The sequence below is a fragment of the Coregonus clupeaformis genome, chromosome 20 (assembly GCF_020615455.1).
Source record: "Coregonus clupeaformis isolate EN_2021a chromosome 20, ASM2061545v1, whole genome shotgun sequence".
In the NCBI taxonomy this organism is placed as follows: Eukaryota; Metazoa; Chordata; class Actinopteri; order Salmoniformes; family Salmonidae; genus Coregonus; species Coregonus clupeaformis.
Window position 1 is genome coordinate 45780652 of NC_059211.1, and position 9189 is coordinate 45789840.

The 9189-nt window shown below is 40.8% G+C and overlaps 2 protein-coding genes across 6 annotated transcripts in view; both read right to left on the bottom strand.

Annotated features, from left to right (window-relative positions):
* LOC121533511 (C3 and PZP-like alpha-2-macroglobulin domain-containing protein 8) overlaps positions 1–1143 on the bottom strand; it is a 50233-nt gene extending 49090 nt beyond the window's left edge. Inside the window, exon 1 of the mRNA XM_041839515.2 lies at positions 587–1143. Coding sequence (XP_041695449.2) covers positions 587–666 — 80 coding nt within the window. The 5' untranslated portion in view covers positions 667–1143. The remainder of the gene's footprint in view (positions 1–586) is intronic.
* Positions 1144–2134: 991 nt separating this feature from the next.
* On the bottom strand, positions 2135–8860 carry sac3d1 (SAC3 domain containing 1). Of its 5 annotated transcripts, none has more exons than XM_041839520.1 (13): positions 8845–8860; positions 8429–8550; positions 8066–8159; positions 7910–7971; positions 7722–7799; positions 7199–7303; positions 6915–7079; positions 6573–6713; positions 6287–6428; positions 5910–6052; positions 4727–5108; positions 4353–4629; positions 2135–2964 (listed from the first exon to the last, which is right to left on the bottom strand). In XM_041839520.1, exons 11-13 carry the CDS (start codon positions 4979–4981, stop codon positions 2501–2503), a joined length of 996 nt encoding a protein of 331 aa, XP_041695454.1. In that variant the 5' UTR covers positions 4982–5108; positions 5910–6052; positions 6287–6428; positions 6573–6713; positions 6915–7079; positions 7199–7303; positions 7722–7799; positions 7910–7971; positions 8066–8159; positions 8429–8550; positions 8845–8860; the 3' UTR covers positions 2135–2500. The 5 variants fall into 5 exon arrangements, with proteins under 5 accessions (XP_041695454.1, XP_041695453.1, XP_041695452.1 ...); XM_041839519.1 differs by having other exon boundaries at positions 6922–7079; positions 7667–7799; XM_041839518.1 differs by having other exon boundaries at positions 7667–7799.
* Positions 8861–9189: the final 329 nt, after the last annotated feature.

The window sequence follows — 9189 nt, forward strand, 5'->3', positions numbered from 1 at the left end:
AGTGTTGTTAATGCAAATAGGGGGTAGGTGAAAACTAATTAGAAAAACACTAACTTTTATCAGGGTTGATATTTGCTGCAAAGTACCACAAAGAACCCACAAATAAATAAACAATTGGGGCTCAAGCCTTCGATTTGCATCATATATCCCAAATGTCGTCTGCTTATGGGACATAGTATAATTTATAAAGCGTTGTAATAACATTTTAGAAGGAAAGAAATCCCATATTTCATGTGAAAACGTGTCGACAGCATCATCAATCCAACCGCAACTAAGGCGCAGAATGTGTCAAGTGAGTTCGATACATTGTTTCACGTTCATGGCATAATGAACAAACCCTCTTTATAAATCCATTTCATTCCAAACAATCCTGAATTCATTCCGCAAATGTAAAATTCAGCTTATAGTGAAAATGAAAAAAACTATACAAAACAATGCGATTTGTACATGTAAAAAATATTGCAATAAATTAAGTATTGATTGATCTGTTAAACTAGGAATGAACAAGGTGAAACAGTGTGGTTTTGCATATTACACTAAAAATAGCAACATGCTAATTTACAATAGAATTAGGTCAACCACTTACTGTCTTTCTTGTGCATAACTTCTGACGATGCAGATGAATAAAGTCCACGAGAGACACGCTGTCCAGCAGGACCTCCACATTCTCAATATTACCCCCAGTTTGCTGTGGCAAGAGTTTTAAAGTCGCCCTCAAGAGTTCAGACTTTCCCTCAACGCTTCAAATGTACAGTAGCTTCGACCAGCCTCTCATTCTTACGTAGCCTATTCATTGAGGCACTGATGTGTGAGCGCCAACTTCTGCCTCGAATCGGCAAGCAAGGATCAAGTTATCATCATCCCACTTCGAGAAATCCCGTTTCGGAGCAACTGGCTTTTTACGTTAGAGCTCAAGACACATAGACAGTCCTCTTTTTGCGTGCCTTATTCACCAGCCTGTTCCCTTCTGTCATATTTCAGCATTACAGATTATTAGTGTCCTCCCATCCCCTGAAATGTCGCACAATAGAAAATAGATCATGTTTATCCATTTATTTCCAGTGACTTGGTGTTGTCCTTTTCTTCTCCAACTGTGCCTCCTCGCCTCTTCGTAGTTTCAAAGCTTTTGTTCCGCTGGTTCGAGTCAGACCAGCTCCGATAGCCTAGGTCAGTGGATCCCAAACTTTTTCACTAGGGGGCCCCCCTTCCAGAATTAATTCCTGCAATGCTACACATTTTGTCATGGGTGTAAAGAAACTGTTGCAGTTTAAAGCTAATGTTCTTGCAATTCTATACATTTTGCCATGTCTAATGTGTATTCATGTGATATTTGAGTGACTAAATAATTACAACAATATCTATGGGCTAAAAAACCTAACTAAAAAAAACGTTAGCTGACATGGGCAAGTTGATCTGGACATTTTAGACAAGATAAATCACTCTCTAAGGTATGCAATGACTAACATGACAAAGGGGCCCCCCTGCTTCCCATCATGTACTGGACTAGCCTGGAGTAAAAATGTCTTTGCAGTTGGCATTACAATTGTACTAATCAGCGGAGTCTACTTAGCGGTCTAATTAATCCAGGCATGATCTTTGATTAACCTGAAATAGCCAGATCACTTCTAAGTATGAATATTATTGAATGTTGCCTACATGCAATATTGGATGAGAACCCTCTTAATTTGGGTGTGTACTAATGTTAGGAGAAATATCAGGGTAGTTCAAATTAACCTCTGTCACAGTCATAATCTGCTTGCAGTGCTCACACGCTCCAGGTAAACCTTTGGCCCCCTCAAGTGGCAAATTGTGAACACTGATAACTGTAATACAATCTGGACAATCATTTCCACTGAATGAGCACTTGCATGCTTTTCCATAGTCTATCAGCGCTTCATACAATTCACAAGGATTCATTAGAAATAGACACTTATATTTACCTGTTTAGTTAGAGGAAAGCAGCCTGTCACACCCACCCCAGCCTCGCATGTCCATCCTTCCAAATGTCATTTCGTTGACTCGTGTGAGAAGCCTGAACTTTGAGGCTACACCCACTCATACCACTACAGCACTCACATGTCAGTAGCGCTGGCAGAGAAGTCAAGTGAAAATGCATGAAAGAAAACAGATTAAATTCTTCAAAAATAGTTGCTTTATTTTAAAACCATAGGCAGCAGAAGTCAAAAACAATTATACAGTATATAAAACATGGCAATACGTGTGTTTTCTAAATTACACATACATTTCTTGTATGATCGGGTGATCTCTGTCATAATGAAATGTTTGATTTGTATAAAAAAGCAACTTTATAATCACACAACATTATGTGTAAATGTAACAGGTATCGATGTTAAGGGAACACCATTAAATCGTAACATTCACAATTCACATTAAAACAAGTTTATTTAAAAAACAACTTAAAAATCAATCAAATCAAGAGCATATCAGTCTTCTTGGAGCAGGCAGGCCGCAGTTTATCCAATGTCCATGTCTGTTCATATCAAGTGCAGCCGTGAATGATGCTACCAACAGTGAGATCACTCTGCTTCCTGTCCACCAGTTCATGAAAGTGTGCACACTGTAGCTTCCCAGCCTCTGGCTCAGTGAAGGAGGTCTTGGAGAAGACCACAGAGTCCCCGTGGACTTCCACCCCGTGGGCCTGGCACAGCTGGGTGGTGAGGGGGACGTCTAGGGCCAGGATGTGGGCCAGCTTGTGGAGGGGGAAGCGGCAGTTCTTGCTGCTGTGTCCGTGGCTGTAGAGTAGCAGCAGGTCCCTGCGACAGGCCTCTAGGTGCCGGTGCAGGGCACAGCTCTGCAGGAAGTTCAGGCTGTGGGCCAATCGGAAGAGTCGTACAGGGTTGCGCTCCATGAAGGCCCGGCTCACTGACAGGGCCAGACGCATGACAGGGGAGGAGCGTATCCGCTCTGGCAGCTCCATGGTGTGCTGTGTGGCATGACTTGAACCTGGATAAATGATACAGGAAATATGAGTCTGTTTAGAGAGAAGACACAGTAGATCACCTTGAAGATCAAAATATAGAATCGTCTGGAAATTTTAAGAAAATTACTGACGATGTTCTGTGGTCAGAGGCGATAGGACAGCCACCTGTTGCTTTTCAGTACACTCAGCTGTCAGTTTCTATGGTGTGTTTCCTCCTTTAGTGAAATTACAAGCTTGTAATGTGCAGTAACACCATCACTAATCATATGCAGCTCTTTTACACAATATTGGTCCTTTGGACATTTCTATTTCTTTCATCTCATGTGTACCATTGGTGAACCCAACCCTATCCCCAGAGAGGCTGTGATTCAATTATCTTTAAGAGTAGTGCTCTGTATGTCAGCTATCTGTATGAAATTACGAGTGTTTTAACCATGCACCTTTCTTACAACGGGCGAAGACATAACATGAGTTTCCCAAAACACCAAGCAGAGAGAACGGTCGCTAAGTACGTCGTTGGAGCATGTGTTGATACTGATAGGATCGAAAGGGAGCGCTGCACTTGGATCAGCTTTCTCCATTCAAATCTTTCCTTAACATTAAAATTATTCCACAATACTGACGACAGATCAGCTCCTAGAGAGATATTACCACTTATGGCTGCAAATATTGAGGTTGGCTTGTCACCAATTTGGCACATTATTGCGCCAATGTTCGGCTTCACATCATGAAATATGTTGACAAATTACAGACAGTAGCAAAATAGAACTCAATTGATTGAACATTAAATGTATTTGAATATGATTGAAATGGGCCTATAGCTTACTGTTTGTATTTTAATGCAGTCATCTCGGTTTATTTAAGCATTTTTTTTAATACGTCGCTTGTTTGTATCAATTGCAAAGACATTGGCAACTTTGTATTTGTAGTCAACTTTTTTCTGAAGTTATCGGCGTCACAGAATCACGTGGTTTATCCATGTTTAGCGGAAAGCTGTGTATAAATTGACGCTAGCTATACATTCAGTGTGTGCTTAATTGACTGCCATTATTTCATCCTTCTAGCAGCTTTACATGCAAGGCTGCCATTCAAAAGAACTAGTACGAAGAAAATGCCAGTCGACTAAGCACTCACTGAATGTGTAGCTAACGTTAGCTAGCTAGGCTGTGTGCTTGCTTGCCAGTGTTAGCTTACTGTACCGCGAGGGCAAAAAAAGCATCTAACGACGCACTTAGCTAGCTGTTCTACGAGTGGTCTGAGGCAGGCGTTAGATTACGAGCGTTTTCAAGTAAAACCTTAATAACGATGGTTTTGGGAAACAGCTCAGAGATTTAACGACACTCCTACGAAGGTTCTAACGATGAACTAAGCTTTAAGATGCTTTTGGGGAACCGGGCCCAGGACTACTCACCCAGGTTGTAGAGGAGACCGAGGGCCTGGAACTCCTCCTGGTTGGGGTGCTTTCCACTGGTGTAGCAGTCCAGCAGCCAGCTGAGGCTCTCCTGCAGGTGGGTGTCATTGATGCGCGGGTCGTAGAGGCGCAGGGGCTCCCCACACAGCCGGTAGGAGGCGTAGATCAGGAAGCGGATCGTCCTCTCCAGCACGGCCACACAGTCAGCACCAGACACCCTCTGGATGATCATATCCTGTCTCACACTGCGCAGCCGGTCAAAGACAAAGTCATACACCTAGAAATACACATAACAAGAAGAAATGTGTTGATGAAATGTTGCATAAAATATAATGACAAGATAACAGCGAAGGCATACAGTGGAGATGACTAGCCTCTGTCCATGGACGCAGTGTGGGGGAGGCAGCGATGTTGTCGATGAGGTAGAACACAGTCTTTAGCAGCACAGCTGGTGGTCGCAGGTCACTAGGTCGAGTGGAGTCCTTCCCTGCTGCAGGTCTAGCATACTCCTTGACCACTCTCGAGGGGTCAGCTCTGGGCCAGTGTTCTCGCTCGGTGCCCGCCAACACCTCAAATCGGTGGAGTAAGTTCTGGGCCTCCCTGTCCTGCAGCTCGCGGACAGGGCACATAGACAGGCAGACACCCCTGGGGACAGACTCCTGCTTCCTCTCCTCTTGTACTTCTCGCCATACCCCCTCGTTGTGGTGTTGCCTCCACTCCCTTTCCACGGGCTGTCCTCTCCTTCTGGAGTGGGAACTATTCAAGGGACAAAAGGGATTTTTTTATCAAGCCTCAAAATACTGTCACTGAGAAAGAATAGTGACAAGTGCATTAAGTATAATGGACGCAACACTAGCGGTCCTTACAAAACCATGTTTATAGCGGGAATGGCATTATTTCATCCTTCTAGCAGCTTTACATGCAAGGCTGCCATTCAAAAGAACTAGTACGAAGAAAATGCCAGTCGACTAAGCACTCACTGAATGTATAGCTAACGTTAGCTAGCTAGGCTGTGTGCTTGCTTTCCAGTGTTAGCTTACAGTACCGCGACTTGATTCTACATAATACTGTGCAAGATTATTTTCTTATTTTCATTTTCCACGATGCTACAGGTAATTTAGAAATTCCAATTCATCTTAAAAACGTGGATAAACACTTATATTTGGATCAAACCAAACAAAAACTCACACACGACGGCTCGCCCGCTTGTTGTTCATTGGTTAACTGTGACGGCATTGACGTCACTTGTCAGAATGAGCCAATCAGCAACAACGCATTTCACGATGCCCCTACGTCACATCGGGTGAACGGAAGTTTCGCAATGAATGTCAAATGTATCAATTTGCAGCAATATCATATGGATAAATTTTTTTTTTTTACAATTGAAACACTTCGAGCTGACAGAAATTTCTTCCAAGATCAAGGCATTTGAAAAGCACGTAAAATACTATTACATATTGAGGTATACAATTTATTAGAAAGTTTTACAAAATAATTCCCATGGTCAGTAATTCATGTAATTAAATTAACTATGTTAACAAAAACTATAGACTGTACATGCTATACTATGTTCTCCAATGCTGCTTCACTGTTTGGGGCACTCTTTGGTCAAGCAAAGCTCCTCCTCCTCTAAGGCCTGCTGAATCCGAACCATCTGGCGACTGACCAGTGATGACAGCTCCAACAACTCTGAAAGACCCCTGTGAAGAAGGAAATCCTGTGGTCACCAAAACAAAAATAAACCCACTACACATTCATTAATTGTTTATCATGTCTTTGGAAAACGTTATAGTGTCTTGAAGTGACACTATAATGTTAGTATCTTGACAAGTGTAAACACTTAGCTTATGCGTGCATGCACATACAGTAAATCAGTCAAAGGGCAAGACTCACTAAAAAATGACATGTCTTAGGTCTCTAATCTATAGTCTTACCCTGAGAGCTGTTCACTGATGTCCTGTGCAGCAGTTTTCATCCCTCTTCGGCACTCAGCAGATTTCTCATTGTCATGCTGAGCTCCCTGTGTGCACTGCAGTAACACTTCCTCACTCTCCTTCAGGCTAGCAGTGGCTTTATCTGCGGTTTTAGCATTCATTTTAGCATTCAAACACATTCATAGGAAATCATATCCTATGCGTAAGCAGTAAATCCGTTTTTAACTCTGATGTAGGTTTTTCGCTTCACTCCAGTAAAGAAAGAATTGAATGGAATAATACCAACCCAGAAATGTCATTCTGTCCCCCTCAATGAAGAAGTTCTTCACTGGCAGCTCATGACGTGGGTGTTGACTGTGGTGGCAAAAGGCTTGTATTCCTGTGTGAACTGCTTGATAGCATCAGCCACAGGAGTTAGTGCTGTGATCTGAAAACATAACATTTATGATTATTCAAAATCAAAGATCTGATTGTTTTACATGTTACAAGCAATTTATCTTTTGTAATTCAAATCAACAACCATCCCATAATGATAACACACGCAAAACACACAGGATAACAACTTCTTCAGCTTCACAACTTGTTTACATAAATCAAAGATTGTTTAGGATGTATTGAGAGAAATTACCTCTGACCTGTATATCGAGCAGGTCGTCCAGCTGCTTGTTCTTCTCCAGGAGGTGGTACTGGCACTTCTTCTCATGGACTTCCTTCCGTAGCTGCTCCTATTCCTCCATCACTGATCAAATACGCCCCCCACCCCTGCCTTCAATTTCTGGCTTTTATTCTCCATCTGAAGTCAAACAGAACCATCAGAGTAGGTTAAGTAAAAGGTTAATCCTAATGGGTAGAATACCAATAAAACATGTTGTCCGATTTAGAAAAACACTAAATACAATAGTTAGTAGTTACCTTTGCTGTGAGGTAGGCCAACAAGAATGTCTGCATCTCTAGAGTATCTTTTCGTGTTCATCGTTTCGTTCAGGATCTACTGCTGCGTTTGGTAAGACGTCTTGTCTGTAGTATAAGTGAGACATAGCATGTTAACTGTTATTGTTGATTCCCAAATGTTTTTTTTTTAATCATCATGATCTGAATAAAAGGACAGTTTAGCTTTAATGGCAGACACATCAAAGTCTGGGCGAAGACAGTGACCATCTAAGATTGTGGATTGCAGAATACTTGTTCCTAATTGTGACGGCTCAAGGACACTGGACATCAGTGCTGGAGGATAGAAAGTGTTATGTCGTAAGCATATCATCTCAGACTTGGGCTCTCTACACTAAACCAACTCCACATGGCCAAAGACATTGGGAAAATAAACAGGTTGGCCATGGTAGATCACAGCCAAACATCTCACTGATCACTGGAAGCACTCACGAGTAGGATTGCGAAATGACTGAGGAGCCATAGAACGCCTTGCGGGAGAGCCCACCTGTGGTTTAACACCACCTGGTTTAGGTGGGGCAGGCCTTGGTGGCACGAAGGTGGACTCATTGGTGAGGGAATTGTTCTGTGGAAAAGTACATGGGTGCAATTAGTTAAAATTGTGAGAACTAACTACTAATCAATAAAATAAAATAAAAGAAGAGATCAGCAATTGACATTAACTCATAACACTACCTTGGCGAGAGGTGCCTTTTCAACAGGTTGCAGAAATCAAGACTTCACTATTGTTTCAGCAGCTGAAAACAGTATAAAGTTATTTGTAACATTGAAAACATTGATAATTGTAAAACAAATGTTTAAGTGTCATTAAAATAGTACTTTCTAACTTACATGTAATTTCTTTCCAGCTCCACTGCTGTTGCCTTTGCTGGTGTTTCCAGTTCCACTGTTGTTGCTCTTGTTGTTTTCACTCACAGCTTTGGAACTGAAAATAACAACATAAAACTTTAAAAACATGTAGGCTAACGGTAAATACAGCTAATAAAAGATGTTGAGATCCACAAGATAATGACAACACATAAGTTATGTATCCGTACAGATTTTCTTTTAACGTGTTCACAACAACACTGCTAGTTAGCAGCTGATCACACCATCACATAAAGTTATCAGTTAAATTGCATCAATTAGATTAATATTTTGTAAACATACAATTATATTAGCTTTATACATGGATAAAAAAACATGTTTAACTACCTTTTTGAATCTCCAAGCGTAGGTTTCTGACTTTAGGGAACAGATGGAGGTTTTCTTGATGCCATTTGTCTTTCAAGTGAACCGCGTGTACAACAACTTTAATGTCCGGCTTGAAACAAATCCTGTGACGATGATAGTGATAAATTCTTAACCTGTGTTACAAAACCTGTTTAGCAAACACAATATTGTTTCTTGAAATTCAAAATGTAAAATTTACTTATGAACTCTAAAATAAATATAGACCACTATTAATGTTACTTTTATGTAAAATGTTGTAGCCATAGAGAGATCCTATTAAATTACTAGAGGGGCTATGCTATGTCATAAATGGTAATGTCTAGATGGGATTGAGAATTTACATCAAAAGTAGATTTTTTTTTCATTTTAGCTAACCCTAACCCTTTTCCTAACCTTACCCAATTCTCCTAACCTGCAACATTAATTATCATAACCTGCTGTGTAAGTTCTCCTTAACCTGCTTCGAAAAGCCAATTTTGACAAAAGCTGTATCACTAATAGACAAAACCGTCATAAACCCTCAAGTGGTCAGGGAGAAATCCAAAGCAGTCTAATTGGAATGAATGGCAGTAGAGGCATAATCCTGATACTTATGCATGAAAATAAAAGTAAGGCATGTAATGTATCAGAAATTGTGTAATGTAATTATTGTCAACCTTGAATATTGTCATATAATTATAAATACAGTTTATACAGGTTTTACAGAAATATTCTGAATAAATAGCCTCTAAAATATATTTAAA